This window comes from Ornithorhynchus anatinus, chromosome 10 (assembly GCF_004115215.2).
Source record: "Ornithorhynchus anatinus isolate Pmale09 chromosome 10, mOrnAna1.pri.v4, whole genome shotgun sequence".
Taxonomy (NCBI): domain Eukaryota; kingdom Metazoa; phylum Chordata; class Mammalia; order Monotremata; family Ornithorhynchidae; genus Ornithorhynchus; species Ornithorhynchus anatinus.
In genome coordinates this window covers 45,993,179-46,014,185 of record NC_041737.1, presented here as the reverse complement: position 1 = coordinate 46,014,185, position 21,007 = coordinate 45,993,179, and the positions used below count along the sequence as shown (strand labels likewise).

Here is a 21,007-nt window from a genome sequence, read left to right as displayed (position 1 = left end):
ATATGAAGAAAATCAAGGACACGGATTTTTTTTTCATCATTCAGTGCTCTACAGGTACCCTATATTAAATCCTATCAATCAATGGTGTTTATGGAGCATGCAGAGCTCTGTACTAAGTGCTTGGGAAAGTACATTAGGACAGAGTTGGTACATGTGATCCCTGCCCAAGGAGTTTACAGAAGTATATGGAGTTGACAGAAAGTGACCATCTTTCTCCAAAGGCTTTCCAGGCCAGTACCCCAGCTGCAGTGATAGTTCTATAACCTTCACAGTTTCCTCCCAGCCCAGCACTTTACTCGAGAGGACTCTTCATTTCAAGGAAATATTTTATAAACCAGCCTCAGCTCAGTGGGACCTGAATGGGACCTGAAGGCAGGAGTGCGTGAATCTAGTCTTTGCTTATCGATGACAGCAACCTCAGGGCATTCTTCATTAGTCTGTATTGCTCTGCTCTAATCTAAGAATGTGGTGGACCCCAAACCAAACTCCACGCTGGCTCTCATTATTATTCTAGACTTGATCATCATGAGGCTATCTTTCTTTATCAGAACAGCGGACCATCCACCATTGCATCAAATAAAAACTCACCAGCTTTAAAGCATTCAATCACCTTCCCCCCGCCTAACTAACCTTACTACTCTCCTACAAGCCAGCGTGCATACTTCACTCCTCTAACACTAACCTTCTCACTGTGACGACCTCATTGATCTAGCAGCAGACCCCTTGCCTAAGTCCAGCCTCTGGCCTTTCCTCCTCAAATTCGACAATTTCCTCCTCAAGTCGACTCTTCCCTACTTCAAAGCCTTATTATAGGGCCCATCTCCTCCAAGAGGCCTTCCCTAGGTGCCCAAAATTCCTCTTCCACTCCCTTCTGCATCACCCCGACTTGCTCACTTTGTTCTCATCCCCGCCTCCCAGCCCCACAGCACTTTGTATACATATCTGTAATTTACTTATTTGTACTAATGCCTGTCCTTCCCCCGCAGGCTGTAAACTCATCGTGGGTAGGGACTGTGGGTGCTTATTCTTGTACTGTACTCTCCCAAGTGCCTAGTACAGTGCTCTGCACACGGTAAGCACTCAATAAATACAACCGTAAAGATGAAATATTTGAAATAGGAATATGCAGGATGGTGCAGATGATCTGCTTGTATTGTCAAGGCACTGCACTAAAATTGGCACTTCAGTAAAATTCCTCCCTTGACCTGTGACCCAGAGCCCACTCTGGCTCTTTCAATGCTGTCACCACGATATAACAAATGGACACCATGGGATCCTCAGGCCACGGACATCTTGCACCCGTGGCTGCAGCCAGGGCCAGGACTCCAGGGTCAGGCCTCCTCTGCGGGTCAAGGGAGGAATCGGAGGCTGATAGCAAGAGTGGAGAAAGACAGAATGGCAGAAGGATTGATTTTAAAAAACCCGCACACTTGCTGCCAAACCACCAGTCTTGCCACGAGCCAACCTTCAAGACCACAAAGTTAAAAACAACTTCTGAGGGTGCGGGATCAGGACAGCTGAATTGAGTGAGCTCACATTCTCCACCTGCACATCCAGTACAGGCTTAGGGAACTGGGAAGCCCTGATCTTAAACTTCAGAATGGAACACCTCACCTGCCAGTACTGCCTCCCCCAGGCTAAAGTGAACCCCGCTTTAGCTGTTAGTTTGTCAGTCGACTACTTACTGTGTGCAGAGCACTGGACTAAGCACTTAGGAGAATACACAGTGCAATATTCTCTTATTTTTGGTTTCCATCTCTATCCTTAATATCCACATCAAAGTCTGGACAGGTAAACTGAGGTAAACAGGGCTGAGAGGGCTCAGCTGAGGTTGAATACAGCCCAGCATCGATCATAGGCCCAATATCTCCTGCCTCCCAATCCAATAGTGTCTGGATCCCGCATTATTGTGTGTGCTTAGGAGAATATAAAAGAAATACAAGATATTTCTCCTTACCAGCTCAAGCCTAACGTTTCCTGGGCTCCTTGTATACTTGGGATTGGGAGAATTGCCCCACAGCTGTGTCAAACCTCTTGAAGGGATAATATAAGGTGCTCCAGTGCTAACAGGGAGAGGCAACCACAGACTATCTTGAGGATTCAATATCAGTTTTCCCACCTATATAACACTATGAGTGACTTAACTTGAATCGACCTCTAACTCCTGTATTTATCTCAACAGTGCTTGGCACATACTAAGTGCTTAACAAATACCAGTTATTAACAGTAGTGGTGTTAGTATTATTAAGTGTCACTACTACTTGTGGCTGCATGACAGAGACAAATGTGAATGTAGAGCCACTAAGTGGTATTACCATAAGGAATGGAGAAGGAAGAAGGAAGGCCAGACTGGTGGGTTGGCAGCTTCACCTCAGAAATCTGCATAAGCACAACCCATAAACAAGGGCCACTGCAGACAACCTAATCGGACACCTCAGTGTGGGATTCCAAAAAAAAAAATTAAAACATTGAATCAACTGCCCCGAAATATGCTTTACGTTTCACTGAGCCGAAAATACGTTCGGCTCATTCCCCCAATCTGAGCCTATGAAATACAATCTCTGCATAGTGGCCACATACAACCAGGGTCCAGGGGAGACATTGGTACTAAAATTAACGGGAAGAAGCCATGAGCACCATCTGTGTGCGAAGCCCTATTCTTTGGAAGGGCGAATGGCACTCTTCAGAGACACTGCTGCTGGTACTCTCTCAATTTCCTTTCCCCTTTCTTTAAGCAAACAAAGGAAGAAAGGAAAAATCATTACAGCAAAGGACATTTGCATGAAAGCCAGGTCAGCGTTGCTAAGGAGCTCATTTTCCTGGGCAATGTGTGTGAAGTTACATTTAAACCAGGAAGGGAAAACTTTTGGGAGAAAAAATAGGCCACAGTGGAAACCATCCCCGGTGAAAGCAAGACTCGTGTGTAACGTCACACCGAGGGGAGGAGGAGACAGGAACTACACCACTTGAGCCCACGCATTCCCTGAAGGGCCGTGGGTTTAGGGAATAATAAGAGGGAAGAGAGCCGGGATAGAACACCTACCCCTTTTGCAATTCACTCAAAGGGATTTGGGGGTAGAGGACAGGGGATGGAGTCTCAATCCAGTACCTGGAAAAACATCCCTCGGACGGGCAGAGAGTTTGGCTGAGTCAATTGCTCACCCCAATTCCCCGAGAGGTGGCACTGCAGCCTGCTTGAGTGACACGGTGTGTTGCCCCTACCCCAACGCCAGGACGGTGAATTCAGCGTCTGAGTGACTAATCCATCCTTTCAGTTGATGCCACTCCTCCCTCATGAATACAGCACGGGTCTGGGAATCAGAAGGTCATGGATTCTAATCCCGGCTCTGTCACTTATCTACTGTGAGGCCTTGGGCAAGTCACTTTCCTTATTTGTGCCTCAGTTACTTCATCTGTAAAATGGAGACTGAAACTGTGAGCCCTAAGTGGGACAGGGACTGTGTTCACTCCGATTTGCTTGTATTCATCCCAGTGCTTCCAAGTGCCTGGCACTTAGTAAGCACTTAAATACCACAATTGTTATTATTACCTGTAGACCCGGAGTAGACCAAAGAGGGCACTCGGGCAGTGCAGCTTTGCAGCCTAGGAAATGGAGCCTCGCCATGTTCTCGACAGACGAACCTGCTGCCCCCTCATCGAGGGCCATGTTTGCAGGTGGGGGATTTAGCCTCAGTCTGGAATCTCTTGCAACTGATAGTTCTAATCCTGGCTCTAGCAGTGACTGAGGCCTTGGACCTGGCTGCCTCGCTGCAAAATAAGGGGCGGACCCATTTTTCATGCAACAGACCCCGCCAGCCCCGGAATGATCTCATCGCTTCATCCCCACAAGCGGCCACGGACGACAGTCGCTTCAGGGTTTCCAAAGCCTCGTATGGCGGTTTAGTCCTTCAGAGTCCCGCATTCCGAGCAGGGCTGAAGTGAAATGACTCAGGATGGGGACACAGCTGTGGGGCTTTGAACAGCAATGACTGGGGGGCCACAAGAGACAGAGACCAAGATACACATCCCCTCCGTCCAGAGGGGAATTTGATGATGGAGTTGGAGTTTCCTTGGCAACACCCTACTGCTTTAAAGAAGGTGCCGGGATCTGCCTTTAAAAAGCTCCTGGCACATTCGAAAACGGGTCAGCTCATCCCAAACAGACATCACTTTGGCATTGCAGCCCGTGGAGGCAGCCTCACTACAGTTCCTCCCCTTCACAACTAAAACCGGTCCAGATCCTTCTTGGGATTCAGACCAATCGGAGGACAAGGCTCTGGCTGGGGGAGTGTCACTACCACCATAATTAGCAGTCGTCCAAGCAACAGAACGAGGCATCGGAGTTGGGAACAAAGAGTGGGTCACGGGGACCTGCCGATCATGTTGCACACTCACTTTTCAAAGAGGCAAGGAGGATGTCAGGGTTTAATTTGTTCTGGAGAATCTTCCATTTGACTACAGATAACCCTCTTTCCACTCCGACCAGAGCGCAGGACACCAAATAGGCCTGAATTCTGTGATCTATTGCAGTCCATATGATAAAGCTGCCCTCCATGGCCCAAGATGCTGCTGTGGAGGGTGAAGATCATCTATGAGAGAGCATTGGAAAAGGCTGATGTGTGACCAGTTGTCCCAACCTTCCCGGGCATGAATCTGGGAGTCTCGTAGTTCTGATACGTTTGCTTGTAGGATCTGGTGCTGTTCTAGTTCCCGTGTCAGTCTCCTGAGCCACTTGATGTTTCTGCTCAAAAAACATTGCTCTTCTCAGATTACAGCTCACTAGCCTGGACTGCCACAGTTGTCTCCCAAATGAATTTTTAAATCTCCCGAGGCTGAACTACCTTCTTAAAGCATCTCCTCTGCCCATGTCTCTAGCTTTCAGTTCACTGGGTCTCCCACTGTCATCCAATCTCCTCATGCGCTCCACCCTGCAGACCTTGAGGTGAACTAAACTGTGACACCCAAACAAACTTCACTCCCGAACAATCCACCTCAGCATCAAGCAGAAACTCTTTACCATCAGCTTTAAAGCACTCAAATCATCTTGCCCCCTCCTACCATACCTTGCTGCTTTCCTACTATAATTCAGCCCACATACTTCGTTCCTCTATTGCCAACCTACATACTACCTCGATCTGGTCTATCTCAGCACCGACCTCTTGCCCACGTCCTGCCTTTGGCCTGGAATACCCTCCCTCTTCATGTCCAACAGATTATCACTCTCCCCATCTTCAAAGACTTATTGAAAGCACATCTCCTCCAAGAGGCCTTCCCTGACTAACCCTCATTTCCTCTTCTCACACTCCATTCTGCAGACTTTCAAGTGTGGAGGAGAAAAGATGGGGGGGATTTTTTTTTTTGTAGGGCAGAAGGAGGAAGAGAGGGATAAAAAAAGTGCAAATGGGACAGGCTTGGGACTAGCAGGAAGACTTCAAAGAGTGAACAGGCGAGAAAGTCCTGATTTGGGACTTTTACTCTCCCCACAGAAGCCTTCTGTTCTACTTGGAAGCTTGGAACAGGCAAGGCTGACGGTTCTGCCCAAAATGCCTGGAGGAAATAATAGCCTAGTTCTCTCTGGTAATGACCACCGCTTAGAATTGCCATCTACTGCTCCAGTAGCTCCTCTCGGAAACAGCCCAGGCTTTGACTGAGAAAAAACCTTATCTCCTGCCAGAAGTGCCAATCCTGGAGGAAAGTGGAGGAGGGAAATCAAAAATATTTTCAGGAATCATTTTAGAAGGGAAAAAGACCCAAAATGACAACAAATGCCCAGAAGGGCACGGCAGCAGACAGGGAGAGACTCCCACCCGACCCGGATGGATAGCTAACGTGGGCAATGAGGGCTGTAAGCCAAGCTCACTAACGATCAGCAAATGAGCCGACAGGGCAGAGCCACGCAAGTGCAGAAGTGAGAGAAAGCTGTAGCGAAACACGGCCCCAGTTCTGGGACTTGAGTATGAAAACCAATCACAAGCCACTGAGATATGCTTGGAGTGTCCTTCATGGCCTGGAGGAATCTGCTTTTCTCTCAGTCCAGATAGACACTGGATCTGTATGTCACTGTCCAAAAATGCTTCAGCATAGGGCTGTTACAAGCTGTGTGGGGGGGTGGGGGGGTAGGAGGGAAGGGAGAAAATGTATGGAGGGTGAAAGGAGGGGGACTGGGATGGGTGGGGAGAGAAGACACAGGCTCAAATGCACGTGGGGCCAAATGTGAACTGTCCCGTTACTGCTGATTGGCCCCATTGGCCAAGGACAAGCGAGGAAAAGGGAGGCAAAGACGGAGCACTGGGGACGAGTTGGCAGCATCCTTTCTGAAGAGCTGAGCAACAGAGCTCTCTTCCACCCCATGAGCCATAATTGATTTGTTTGATTTGCCAGAACAACAGAGAACCACGCACCAGCCCCACTTTATTGCCTGTTTTACACTCTGTATCTGCAGGAGATCATATTTATTACGGAGCGGGCTACAGCAAAAATAATAATAAACCCAAGATTAAGAACAGCCTTCCACACCACTGTCATGCCTTTCAGCTCCCTGCAGCTGGGGGGAAGGAGGAGAAAGGAGGAGCTGATGAATGAGATGATGTCAGAGAGCCGGGCAATCGACCCCAGCTCTGCCACGGTAGGCCGAGTGCTAAGAAGGACAATCAACCAGCCTCTGGGAAACCAAGTAAAACTCCCAGCCAGGGAGGTGCCCAGATTTTTAATGGTATTTATTAACTGCTTATTATGTGCCAGGCACTGTACTAAGCACTGGGGTAGACATAAGTGAACCAAATTGGACACAGACCATGTCCCACATGGGGCTCAGTTTTAATCCCCATTTTACAGATGAGGTAACTGAGGCACAAAGAAGTGCAGTGACTCACCCAAGGTCATAGAGGCAACAGGTGGCTGAGCTGGAATGAGAATCCAGGTCCTGTTGACTCCCAGGACCGTGCTCTATCCACTAGGCTAAGCTGCTTCTGATTGGTAGGCAAAGGGCAGCAGGGACAGTATGGATGTCAAAGTCCACTCTGGGGACTTTGAGAAGCAAAGGAAGAGAGGATGACCAGAGTCTCTACAACCATCATGGGGCAGGGAGAGAGAGGGATCCCTCCCTCTAATTACTGTCATCTGTTTTATGATTGCTCTGCAATTATTAGTTTTATAATTACTGTATTTGTTAAGGGCTTATTATGCATCAAAAACTGTTCTTAGCACTGGGGCAGATACAAGTTAATCAGTTGGGACACAGCTCCACTCCTGCAAGAGGCTCATAGTCAATGTAGGAGGAAAAACGGGCTGAATCTGCAATGAGGGGTAAGAGGTAAATGCAGACCAGGTTAATATACACCTGGGGGAAGAGGATTTGCTCGGCTCCTGCTCTGAGGGTTGATAGTAGTTCCTCTAGGCAAAAGCAGCATTCAACTCACTCGGGCAACGTGTACCAATCACAATGAGATGAATGGCGAAAATTACCCCAAACCAAGAGCCTTTAAAACCTCTGTGTGGTATTTATGATCACCATTAAATGGACAGGCATTAAAAGCCCATTTACAAATCTCTACTCTAACATTATTTAGAGGGTTTTATGAAGAAGATAAATAAATAACAATGGAGGTTTGGGGCGACCTAAATCTAGGTGGAGAGTTAGCAAGGTCTGCTGTCACCCTCAAGTGCCATAGAAACAAGAACAAAGGGTCCTGATTGGCTTTGGGGGTACCAAGCTACACAACTCTGAAGATGAGTGATTTACCAACCGCCACTAGACTGTGTAAGCACTTTGTGGGCAAGGACTGTGCTTCACCAGTTCTACTGTACACTCTCAAGCTTTTAGTATAGTGCTCCACAAATAGCAAGTACTCAATAAAGACCACTGATTGATTAGCTACATTTCTAGTTCACCTCAAAGCCTTCCTAAAATTACATCTCCAGAAGCCCTCCCAGATTAATCCCTCATTTCACCTATCTGCCCTTCCCTCTGCGTCGACTATGCACTTGGCTCTGTAGTCTACAGCCACCTTGACACTAATCCCAGACCCACAATACTTCTGTAAATATTTTTATTTTCTGCTATCTCCCCTCTCCGTAGTCTAACATCCATTTTCCTCTGAAGACCGCAAGCTCTTTGTGGGCAGGGATCATATCTACCCTGCCCTGCATTTTTCCAAGAGCTTATTTCAGTGTTCTGCACAGTTTAAACTCTCAAAAAATATCACTGTCTGACTGAAAGCAGCTTTGTTCTCTCCATTAGCAAGATTGTGTTTCCTAGACGTACCACTTGCCAGTCACTCTACCATACAGGAAATTATTCTGTTACTCCTGAGAGGGAGAACTGGAAAATGTGAAGGAAGGATTACAATAAAGGGAAGGATTGAAGATATCTCGTTCCTCTCTGGGTAGCCTTCAAATCTCCCCCTAAGCCCCCAAATGATCTGATCCCTGCTGGAGTCTTCAACAAAGATTTTTCAATAACTCACTCCCATCTTCGCTTGGGTTGAATAATCTTAGCCCAGACTTGTGCTAATACAAATACTAATTTTCCCCGTCATAACCCTTTACCAGAATTAAGGAAAAAAAACAAAATGACAAAAACCTCTAACCCTGTAACACGCAGGAAGAAAACCTGAAATAAAATGGAAACAAAAACTGAAGCTGAATTTAGCCAAGTCCTGATTAGCATGGTAGGCCCACGAGGCTGTAAACTCTGAGGACAGGCGTCATTTCTATCAACTGTACTGTACTCACCCAAATGTTGAGTACAGTGCTCAGTGCACATCAGGTACTCGTAAATACCATTAATCGACTAGCTTGCTGAAAGATCTCGCAAGAATGGTGGGGTGTAGGGGGGAAGGGAGATGACTCAATGGAGTTCAACAGTGCTAGGGAGGATAGTCTCCTGAAGGGGACAGATAAGCCGGGCAGTTTCAAACCTTTCTATTCTGGGAGTGTGTAGGCGGAGTACAGAGTGAGTCTGTAGGAGGGGGAAGGGAGGAGCGAAGCGCAAAAAGGAGAGAGCGAAGGGAAGAGGAACTGTGTTTGTGCATACATATCCCAAGAGAGAGAAAAAAAGACTGTACATAGATACTAATTCACATTAAATTATTTTGGCAGCAGTATAGCATACGCTGTCAGTTCTGTGTACACTAACATATATCATGCCCTGCAACTAATGACATTCAAATAAGAGGGGGATCAATTTGGGGAAAATACTATTAAAGATAAAAAAAGATTAATAAAGCTTCATAAACCCATGATGGATGACCCTCCCTTTACTCCAGGTATCCATCCTTCACTAGCTGTGAGCTGTTTGTCTTAATTACTTTCCCACACATGTCTAACCATCCCTCGGACACTGAAACACCCAGAACGTTTCAGTAAGCTGGGAGTCCCATACATCTTACCAAAACAACACAAGGACACCCACTACACCATCGCAAAGGAGAAAGGGAAGAAGAGAGGGAGAGAAAAAATCCAGGCTGAATCTTTCTGTTAGCAAGGCAACAAGCAAGAGTTCAGAATTCTAAGCTGAGTAATTTGTGATCCAGGCTGACAAGGTCATATCCGACATCTCTTTAAATTGAACAGCTTTTTCACTTTCTGTCTTTGTCTCTCCTACTCGTGCTTTCTTTTTTTTTATTTTATTTATGGGGAAGCTGAAGGAAATGCAACCGACATTTATTTTTAAATAACTTAAGAGCTAGCCAATCCTCCAATAACCGAGAGGCATGGATGTGTCAGAAACTTGGCTTCGATGAAAAATGGGGAGGGGAGAACAACTGGGAGAAAAGGTTTCCAAAAGCTCAGGAGGGTGGTGAGACCGTAGAAATACCCAGGGAAAAGTGGGATTCCAGAAGCAACCAGTCCAGTGATGTCACACAGGGTGCTTTAGGGAGTGGGAGGATAGGGAATGAGAGGGACGGGGAGATGATGAAGACAGGAGAGGCAAAGTACTACCATCACCACCCTGCCTATCATCAGCTCTCTCTCTATCCCTTTTGCTGAATGCCACATATACGACTGGATGAAGATGCCAGATAAGTGGAAGGAGAATGTGATTGGGAGTCAGGAAACCTGGGTTTTTATTTGGGCTCTGCCACTTGTCAGCAGCAATTACTTTAACTAGACTTGCCCACTGTGGAACCGAGTGGGACCCCAGCTGAAGCAGAAGGCAGAAGAGCACTTCAGGCAGGTTTCTAGCAAGGCAACATTCAGAGGGCCTGGACTGGCAGAAAGAACATGGCCCTGAATGTCAGAGGACTTGGGTTCTAATTCCAGTTCTGCCCCTGCCTATTGTGTGACCTCGGGTAAGTCACTTGACTTGTCTTTGCTTGGGGTTCCTCGTCCGTAAAATGGGAAATCAAAATGTTTCCCTCATACTTGGACTATGCACCTGACCTGATTATCTTGTAAATACACGAATGCTTAGTTCAGTGTTTGGCATATAGTAACAATTCCACATTTTCTTCTTATTATTATTATCATGATAATACCTATGTTCTCAGCTCCACCCTCTACCGGCCCATTTCCACTTTATACAAAAGCCTTATGCAAAGAAACATCTCAGGATATCATTTGTTCAATCAATACCCCATGATCCTCGGTGGCGATGCCCAGGTACATAGTTCCTGCCTTTCCTGATACAGTAGTCTGCTATTTGAGGAAAGCATCATACCTTTTAACTCCCCACCAGTGCTTAGTTCAGTGTTCTGCACACGGTAAGCTCTTAATACTATAACTACTACTGTACTCCCCAGAGCATTTAGTCCACTGCTCTGCACACAGTAGGCCCTTGATAAATACTACTTTCAGGGTGAACAGTCCTCTGTAGGGCTGTCCTGCTCACCCAGAATATGGAAGGCGCTAGGAAAGGAACTCCAAACACTGCTTGTAGTGTACTCACCAAGCGCTTAGTACATTGCTCTGCACACAGCAAGTGCTCAATAAACCCCACTGATTGATTGTTTCACTGCTTATGATCCTCACCACCAATCTGCCCTTCCCATCCCCCCACATTCCTTAGCCTGGGGTGACTGGGCCCAATCACTGTCCCTTCTTCAGAAAATAATAATGTTGGTATTTGTTAAGCGCTTACTATGTGCAGAGCACTGTTCTAAGCGCTGGGGTATACAGGGTAATCAGGTTGTCCCACATGAGGCTCACAGTTAATCCCCATTTTACACATGAGGTAACTGAGGCACAGAGAAGTCAAGTGACTTGCCCACAGTCACACAGCTGACAAGTGGCAGAGCCAGGATTTGAACCCATGACCTCTGACTCCCAAGCCCGGGCTCTTTCCACTGGCAAAAGCACCTGGCGGCAGGGGCCAGGGAAAAGACTGGTGATCTCTCAGTCCAGCTGGTATAGTTCCCGGGGCAGCTCCAGTCAATCAGCTGTCCCGGAGCAGTTAGTTGAGAGCCAGCTCCCACCGTCCCACCTGCCAGAGATGTATCTGAGCCAGAGGCATCTACTGCGGGGCATCCCACATGGTCCTCTCCCAAATTTTTGGCTTCCTCTTTGTGGCCTGTAACCTAAATCCTGAGGACCATTCCAACCCCAGAACAGCTGTCTTTCCTCTTCTGGGGTGGCAATACCACAGTTTGATGCCACTGGCTTTATGCAACACTAAAATTACAACTACTCTCACTTCACAGACCTAGGTCTGGCATGTTTAGAAAAACCCGCATCCTGTAGTTTGGTGACTATGGCTTTGGGTTATCCTAACTAGTTTGGATATCAGCTCTATCAGATAGGCTATGCCCCACCTCAAATATATCCTTAGCAAAAACCCTGCGCTCAGACAATGGAATAACTAATACACCGTACATGGCAGGAGCCCAAACTTACCCCACGCTTGTGACTGTCAGGGCGAGGAGGGTTTCAGGGCCTGGCCACACAGGACAGGCCACCAGCAGGGAGGAGTACGCCAATCTCTATTCAGGGCTGCTGTACCACCACGACAAACGGCTCTCCTCGGGATGCCCCGCTCTCTGATTACAGGAACCGCAAGTGCGGTCGTGTCTGGACAGAGTGGTGGCCGGAGACGTAGCCACGGCACCAGCTTTCCTGAGAAAACTAGACCCTGAAGTGTAAATTGGAAGGCGGGCGGAGAAAGGCAGGCAGCCATTCTAATGCAGTGACCGATTCAAGTGGCCACAGAGAAATCATCTTTGGACAACTCAGTTTAGCCCCCTCGCTGACATGGCAGGGCGACGTGGGCACCCAGGAGAGCGTGGGCTGCCCCGACCCATCTTGATGAATAGTCACAACTAGCAGCAGTGGAGCAAGTCTCAGGCAGGATGACAACACAATGTAAAAGGAAGATAAACCACCTCAATTCATCACTACTGTGGGCCAACACGGCTCAACAGAGCGTTGTTATTTAGAATTCCTTCCTCAGTGCCTGGGACACGTTCCAGGGATACCTAAGTTGGGCTTCTCCACGCCTTTCTGTTTGAGTGAGCAACGAGGTGTTACCATCCTGACCCATGTGGTTCTTCCTCCAACAGCTCTCCGCTCATCTTTTCCCAACATTTCTCCAAGCAAGGAAAGCTGGAGATGTCGGTCCAGGTCCAGGAAATAGAAAAGGATGGAGAGAACTGAACAGAAGAGTTTGGTTCCAACAGGTCCTCGTTTGGCAAAATTTGGTCCTCGTCAGATGTGACCAATGTGGCTGATACCAGGTCTACCCAGGACCAGGAGAACCCTTAGCCCAAGACTGCCTTTTGTGTTTGTTCCTTCACTGTTGCAGCCTCCAACTGTCTAGGAAACAAGATAACCTACCCTGCAGTCTGGCACCAGGTCCCCAGTAATGGTGAATGCATGTGGATAAACTCAGAAAGACAACCCCGGGAGCCTCCTTAACCCCCAGAACCATGCCTCTGCCTTCTCACCCTTACCTCTAAACCTGTCAACTCACACCTGACATCCAGAAAAGGACAGAGAGGATGAGAAGGTCCTTCAGTGCTTCAGGCTACCTGCTTGCCCTCCCTTAAAAACCCCGTGTTTCCAGGAAAAAGGAAAAGCCTTGGTCTGGCAACAGACCAGGTCTGGGTTGCTCCCACAGTTCCGGGAGCCGCAGTTCCAAAGGATTCCCCGTTTCCTTAGTAGCTGCTCCAGCCGTGTCCACACCCTGCTTTGCTGGAGCTACAGGCATGATCCCCAGGGGGAAAAACTTGTGCTGGAGACCCGAAATCCAACGAATTAATAAAAGATGCAATGAAGCGAAGCAACTCTGTTCCTGCCATTGTGTCTTACCCCAGAGATGTCTGCCACTCGGTGGATGGGTACTTCTTTCTTGCTATGGAGTCCTTTGCCGTTCTTAATAGCTCTGGTGAGGAAGGAGAAGAGACACATTCAGATACAACTCGGTGAGAGATGGGGGGCAGGAAGGGAGCTGGATGGAAGAAGTGGAAACCTGTCACCTGCACAAAACAAGCCGCGACTGGCTGAATAGCCAGCGTGTGCGGGAGCGGGAAGAGAGACGCAGGGAGGGAAAGACGAATACGATGGGCCCACTATTCTCCTGCTCCCAATTACCAGCATTCAGCCGATAGTTTCGGCTCAACGTGTACCTGATAATCAGGGAGAGTTCTTGTACTTGTTTCCAAATTAAATGGCATTGTTCCAGGTACAAAAGGAAGAATCAGTTGGAAGAGCACTCTCGTAAGAATCAGAAGTAATAATGTTTCTTTCAGGGTTTAATCACACGAAACATTTTAAATGCAAAATATGCAGCTAGTGGCCCAATTCTAATGGAAATAAGTTTCTCCTAGGTAAAAAGAGAAGTTGTCCTGAATGAAGCAATACTGTGCAAGAAACTAGTTGAAGGGCAGAAAAAAAAACTGAACAAATGCTACAGAACTGACAGTAAGTCCCATTTTCAATTCTGTCTGAAGCTGGAACCACCACAGCTGTGTATTAATGAGAACGTTGGACCAGCCACCCCAGGCTGATCACCGGGCCGGAGGTTCCCGCTCTGCTACAATGTGGCTCCTCCCAAAACCACCAGCACAGCATCAGGACCAGGTTTCAGCTCCCGGGGCACAGTCACAGACAGAGGAGAACTGATAAGCGAAAACAAAAATAGCCAGGCTAAAAAAGCAGGAGAGGGGAATGGGAAAAATTAGCCTTAATTATATAAATGATCAAAGGGAGAATGGGACTATCCACAATCACCCCATGACCTAGCATCAACCTGAAAATCCATCTCAGGCAGAATCAGAACGCCCTGAGATGGCTTCCTTTCCCAGTAAGGCCTGTCCCATATGACTCTCTATAGGCAGGGAGAAGTTTGGACATCATGAAAATGCCAGGGGGAGCTCAACTCCATGGATACAATGTTCCCTACCCTTAACTTGTGCCTCACCTGATGCCAGGGTCAGGGGAATACCTTGGCCATACCTTGGCCAGCAGTGCCACCTGGCTATGGGCACTGTAACCTTCAAATCACCATGGCTCTGCCTGACAGCCTTTCCAGTGGAGCCCCAGTGAGGCATCAAGTGCAGAGGCCAAGGGAAGACCAGTGTAGTAGTACTACTACTACTACTAATAATAGCAAGTGCTTACTATGTGCCAGGCACTGTACTAAATAAAATATACAAACTAGTCAGGTTGGACACGCTTCATGTCTCACATGAGGCTCACAGTCTTAACCCCCCTTTTACAGATGAGTAAACTGAGGCATAGAGAAGTGCAGTCACTTGCCCGAGGGCACAGAGCAGACAAGTGGTGGAGCCAGGATTAGAATCAGGCACTTCTGACCCGCTGACCTTTGCCCTATCCACTAAGCCATGCTGCTGCTCCAAGACGAGGTGCAGAGGCAAAGTAAACTCCCTGGTCGCGGACAGGTGAATCTATGGCAATGAGGTACGGTAACTGCCATACCTGTCCAACATCCACCTACCCCCATCCAGTCACACCTCTGTTTGGTCCTTTGAGAAATCCATTCACAAACATATGCACAATGGTTTCTTTCTGGGGATTTGAGTTCTGTTGAACACCAAGACCAGAGAACCTTAGTGGAGATCATGTGAAGGAGTAAGGAATGGTGGCCCTACGGCCTCAGTGAGAACAGTCTGATCTCTTAGGCAGGCAGGCTTTGTAGCTCAGAGTCAGCATGAGGGACAACTTTAGTGATGTGTGCTGATGTGTGTAGGCTTTAGAAATCCCATTATTCTCTTTGGGAGCCTCATACGGAGGGTTGATTCCCTCTTCCCCTCGCCCTTACCACTCCCCAAGATGGAGAAGAATTAGGAGAAGCCCCAAGCCCCTTCCCTAGGAAGACAGCCACCCTACTTCTCATAGTTAATGCCTGCCCTCCTGCAGCAAGCAAGATCCTGGTCTCACAAGGCTCCGTCAGCCTCCCAGATGCTGATCAACTCCTCAATCCAAAGAACCACCAGAATTAGCAAACCATTTCCTGCTACTGAACTGCCAGAGGATTAGTCTCTCGAAGAGTGTGCCCGATGGCCTACTCTGAAAAGGGAGTGAGGAGGAACTGCACAGTTAAGAGGCCAGGTGAAGAGCCTACCCGAAGGGGTGACAAGGCCATGGCAGTCAGTTCCACGATGAACCCTCCCACTTCCTAGGGGTGTCGCTTCAGGTTGGGAGCCGAGATGTCTCAGGGCCAGCCAGATGGAAACAGGTAGCCTCACAATGCAGCCCTTTCCAGGGAATGTGGAGCCAGTTTGGGAGAGGGAGAAAGATGGCCTCCATTTACTAAAACCTAACTCTTTTCTTGAGCCAAACTTTCTCCTTACTTCCTGCTCTAAAGTACAATCCACACATGGCTGCTGGGGTCTCGATCTTCACAGCAATCCCAGAGGGAAGAGGTGAGTAGTCTGACTGATGGGCTGTGTTCTTTCAGGGTCCCTTGGCTCAGCTTCCCACCTCCACCTTAAAGGATACGTTAAGGGAATTTATTTAGTTCCCTTATGCTGTGGGGAGCAGTGAGATGCCTGAGGTCCGGGGAAGTGGAGTCTTGCTCCATTGCCGCCAGTGCTAATATTAAACTTCCCTCTCTTGGTGCCTCTCCCTGCAGGCTGCAGCTTGACTTCCACATCCCTTTTCATTAGACGCCGAACAAAACTCCTGACTTCTAAACTCCCCCCGCTGAGGCCTGGCCTAATGGCCGTTCTGGCACAAAGGCGAGCAGCCGCTCAGCTGGGGCCAGAGTGAAAGGAAACAGTGGGGCAGGACCCAGCCTGCTCTCCTCTGAAGCTTTCTTCCGAATGATAAGGCCCCGCAAAGGAGGAAGAGATTGTGGGGGCCCACTCAATGCTGTCCATCAGGAACCGACAATATACATCCAGGAGTAAATGGCTTGTGGAAAGATGCTCGGTTCAGAAAAGGCAGCCCTCTCCATGTGGGAACAGAGAGGTTGTAGCAGCTTGGTATCGAGAAATCTGTCCAATTAGTCAGAAAACGCTCTTCTTTCACAGAGGACTGGGAGTCTTCACTGGGCATTTCCGTTGTTCCCTCTCCTTACTGTTGGAGGCCAAATTCTGCCCCTTGCCCAGGGAGAGGAGGGTGAACTTTGCTAATAAAGAGCCACTGCACACGCACTGCCCACAGAGAAGGAAAAAGAGAGAAAGAGAGGGTGGTGAGTTTGATTTTGATTCTAGAGAAGAGAGAGCCTTCCAGAATGTGCCCCCAGGTAAGAGGGCTTCATAACTACTAGCTTCGGCACCATCAGTGTGTGAACTACTGGGAACTTTGGAACAAACAATAAAAGTAGGCAACACACCTCTGCCCTTGATGTGCTTACAATCTGAGGGAACCAAAGGGAAATTAAAATTACACAGGGTAAAAAACTAAAGTGAAAAATGAAAGAATGGAATGAATACAGTCAGTGACCAGTTAATGAGTAAGGTCAAATGAAGGGATGATGGGATCATATGACTAGGAAGGTGGGACATGGAGGACATGGGTTTTAGGGCTTTGAAAGTGGGGCAGGAGACATATTGGTGGATTTGACGGAGCTTCAAAAAATGGGGGGAGTAAGTGGAGCAATGAGTTGAAAATGAGAGATCAAAGAGGTGGTATAGTTTAGGTCAGGTTGGGAGGATCGGAAGGAGAGGAGAGGTGGAGCAATTGGGGGGCACGTGGGCAAGGAGGGAAGAGCAGAGGGTCTTACCAAATGACAAGAAGTGTAGGGGCTCCAATTGAAGGGCAAAGAATGGGAGTCAAAAACAAGATGAGAGGTGGAACTGAAGGGACCCAAGAAACTGGAGAAGAAACCCAGCTCCACCCCACTCCAGAAGGAAAACATTGGCAGGGACACTGGGAAGGAAAAGACCCAGAGGAGCAAGCAGAGAGGAGTGAGGGAATCCAGGTGACAGGCTGGATGGAGACAATTCTGGGAAAGATGAGAAGATGAGATTAAAAGGCCAGCCAATGGGAAGGAACGGGGGACATAACCCATCACGGAGTTATGGGGATGGAGGAAAGGTGAAGCAGCAAAGGAACAATCCTGTTCACTCCAACGGGCCTTTCATTATAGCTCCAAGCCTTACACACACTGGCAACCAGATGTTTACACAGAGATAAGAAGCAGCGTGACCAGCAGGTGGTGATTCCTGATGCAAGGGTGTGTGGACACGTGTGTATGTATGTTGTGTGTCCAGGGGAACTCAGTGGCCAAAGCCCAGGGCAGGAAGAATTAAAGAAGTGAACCCGCAAGGGCGGGTGGGGAAGAGAGAAAGGTTGGGGGAGAGGTGGGCTCTACTGTGGACAAAAAACAGAGCTGCAGATGAAGAAACCTATGGGAAAAGGAGGTAGCATCAAAGGAGGGGAAGTGGGAGGAAAGGAAGCAATGGAGTCAGTTTTAGCCAGTCAAGTCGAAGGGACAGAGTAGCGGGTAGGTGGAAAGTGAAGAGTGGGTGTGGGTGGTCTCATCAACATCTGCTCCAGGAAGAGAGGGGCAGGTGGAAGCCTCTTCGCCACCCCAACCCCTGACTATGGACCAGGAAGGTTACGAGGTCAATGATGGAGCTAATGGGGTAAATGATGGATCAGCTTGAATGGATAAGACACTGCAGGAACTGAAAGAGAGGAAGGTTTAGAAGAGGCAGATTTGCCTTCATATGCTGTACAGAGACTTCCTGACATGGTCTCGGGAATGAGTGGAACCAAAGATACTCCCAAGCCACCTGGGAAAGGTGGGCAGGGAGGAGGGAAGAACTGGGGGCTTAGCTCGGGGGATGCCAGATGACCCCAACCAAGCCACTACCGTCCCAAGGCTTAGGGTGGCAGGGTGTTGACTAACCCACATGGCCACCTCCGCTGCAGCTGTCCGCTGTACCTGCCCTTCCCTTTCCTTGCAAAAGCAGGCTACTTTTTTTAAACCTATTGCACACCTTTACACAGTCAATTATTATTTTGTTATGGAAGTGCTAGGGTAGATACAAGCTAGTCAGATTGGTTACAGTCCACGTCCCACATGGGGCTCTCAGTCTCAATCCCCATTTCATAGATGACATAACATGCACGGAGAAGTTGAATGACTTGCCCCCCACCACACAGCAGACAAGTAACACAGCTGGGATTAGAACCCAGGTTCTTCTGATTCCCAGACCGTGTTCTATCCACCCAGCCTTGCTGTTTCCGCTGCGCTTACTTATTCAGCTGTTTCATCCCTGTGTCTGTTCTGCCTCCTCCTAGGTCTTTCTCTGACTTCACTATCAAAACATAATATTGTCTACTTCTCCACTGAACTACAAGTTCCCTGGGGAGAGGAAACATGTGTCCTGCCATTGCTACAAAATTCCTAAACACTTAGTACATTGTTTAGTGAAGCAGTGCCTAAGCGTCTTCAACACCAAATACCACCTGACTGATGGAAATGATTTAGTTCGCAGTGGGTGGCAGAGAGGATCAAATGCTTGAAAGATAGTAAGACTACACGTATTCTGTAGATTTTTTCCTTATGAAGGGGAAGGAAAGCGGGGGACAGGGTGAGGGGTAGAGGGTACCGGGAGGTGTGCCCTGTGTGTGTGTGTGTGTATGTCTCTTTTTATAATTGCGAAGACAGCCTTTCTTTTCTACTTCAAGCTACTTTAAGTTAGGGAGGCAGGCGTTGCCTTACAAGCCCTCAAAAGGCGATGCTTTTGTCACCACTTCCCAGGGGTTTCTGCCTCTCCGGGCCTGTCGTAATTAGCAAAGCAAAGAGGAAAGACTCTCGCTCCCCAGTGACTCCCCATCTCGGTGCTCTGGAACAAAACTGATGACAGTGCATCTTAGGATCAAATGGAATCCTCTGGGGAGTTTACACAGGATTTCAGATGCAAAGCATTCTTCAAAGGGGAGGGTGGGGAGGGTGGGGAGAGGGGAATCGAAATACAAAGACACAAAGTAGATTTTCCCTTAAGAAGCCGATGCAAAATTCAGTGCCTGAAAGTAACAAGGGATAACTATTCTGCAGCAAGGCAGGGGAATAAGATCTTCACTTACTGAAGACATCCCTCCCGAGGCTGAGGTCAGTTTGGCACCTGTATCGGGCAGACGGTTGAAGTCACTGTAATATGCCCCTGGGTCTGGGGAATGGGAAGGGGGCACTACCCAACAGAAAGTCGGTAGCCAGTCAGTTGCACTCAATAAGTACCACGGATGATGAGGACGGCAACAAGTGAGGGGTGTGAAGAGCAGGGAAGTGAGAGCTAGAGGAGAAAGGCCAAAATTGATTACTCTCTGTGAGGAACTTACAGATAGCAGGTTGCAGTGAAAGCCTGGGCTTCAGCCTCCCAGGGAAGGCTAAAACTGGCCATCCCCAGAAACTGGGAAGATGCATGGCGCTAGTGGGAGAAGCACGGGCCTGGGACTCAAAGACCTGGATTCTAATCTGGCTCTGCCGGACTGCTTGCAATGTGACCTTGAGCAGGACACTTCACTTCTCTGTGCCGTCAGTTACCTCATCTGTAAAACGGGGCTCAAGACTGTGAGGCTCACTTGGGACAGGACTGTGTCCAACCTGATAAAATTGGACCTACCCCCAGTGCTTAGAACAGTATTTGACAGCAAGTAAGCATTTAAACACTACTATTATTATCCCTAAATTGGCTCAAAACTGGGTGCCCTTACCAGCTCCTGCACTCAAAGGGAGCTGGTTAGCCTCTCTCCTACCCCCAAAGACACAACACAGAGCAAGAGCTTTGGGAAGTAAGCTCCTCTGAAAGGGAGTCACAAAGAAAATGAACTCACATGCAAGGATGGGGAAAGGCCTAGTCATTAGGCCTTACAGCAGAGGGAGACTCAGTGGACAATGTTGAGTTCATTCCAACTAGGCTTCGTCAGTTACAACTGTTGAAAGAAAGCTTAGCTCATAAATAACAAGAAGTCACTGGATAATCTGTACAAAAGGTTTAACGCTGGATAGGCCTACACACTGGACCAAGTGTAAGGTCCCGCTATTTCAAGACGATTTTGCAAGTGGCCTAATTTTTAATTAATGAAGTAAAAGGAGAGGCTATATTGATTAGGTTTTTTTTAGCCTGAATGAGTCAGTTTTGAGGGGAGAGGGGCAGGGGAGGAAGGGCTAGTCACCTATATAAGAGGATAATTCATTAGGAATCCTGAACAGTCATAATCCATTTCACTGAGGTCACAACAGCAGGAAGTTGGCCAGCTGGAAGGATTTAAAATTCAGTAATCAGTGGCCTCCATGAGAATTTTCCCAAGGACCATATCCAGGTGTATGGAATAGTTAGACGGGCCATAAATGTGTTTGCATATAATTAGTACATACTTTGCATAGCATTTGTGTACGTCGCTATAATTATACAGTCTGTTCTCAGGCAATTTTCAAGTTAAAATGTGATTACCACTCCCCTGAAAGTTGTCATTTCTTGATTTTTCTCTTCCTGGTTCCTTCTCACACACCCAACATAGTGAAACAGAACCTCCTCTACCAAAAGTATTTTGCTGAGAGGAGGGAAGACTCAGAGGCAATGGAAGCACAAATGCCCCAATAACTTTCTCCCTCGGGCTGCAGTTGAAGATTATCTGGGACTTGTATTTATGAGCT

The 21,007-nt window shown here is 48.0% G+C and overlaps 1 protein-coding gene and 1 long non-coding RNA gene across 2 annotated transcripts in view; one reads left to right on the top strand and one right to left on the bottom strand.

Moving 5' to 3' along the window:
* Positions 1-21,007, bottom strand: part of SND1 (staphylococcal nuclease and tudor domain containing 1) — a 382,537-nt gene that overhangs the window by 157,258 nt on the left and 204,272 nt on the right. Inside the window, exon 14 of the mRNA XM_029072845.2 lies at positions 13,243-13,315. Within this exon, the coding sequence (XP_028928678.1) occupies positions 13,243-13,315 (73 nt within the window). The remainder of the gene's footprint in view (positions 1-13,242; positions 13,316-21,007) is intronic.
* On the top strand, positions 9,899-13,210 carry LOC120638659. Its single transcript, XR_005660498.1, has 2 exons — positions 9,899-10,292; positions 12,495-13,210. It is a non-coding gene; the product is annotated as an uncharacterized LOC120638659 (long non-coding RNA).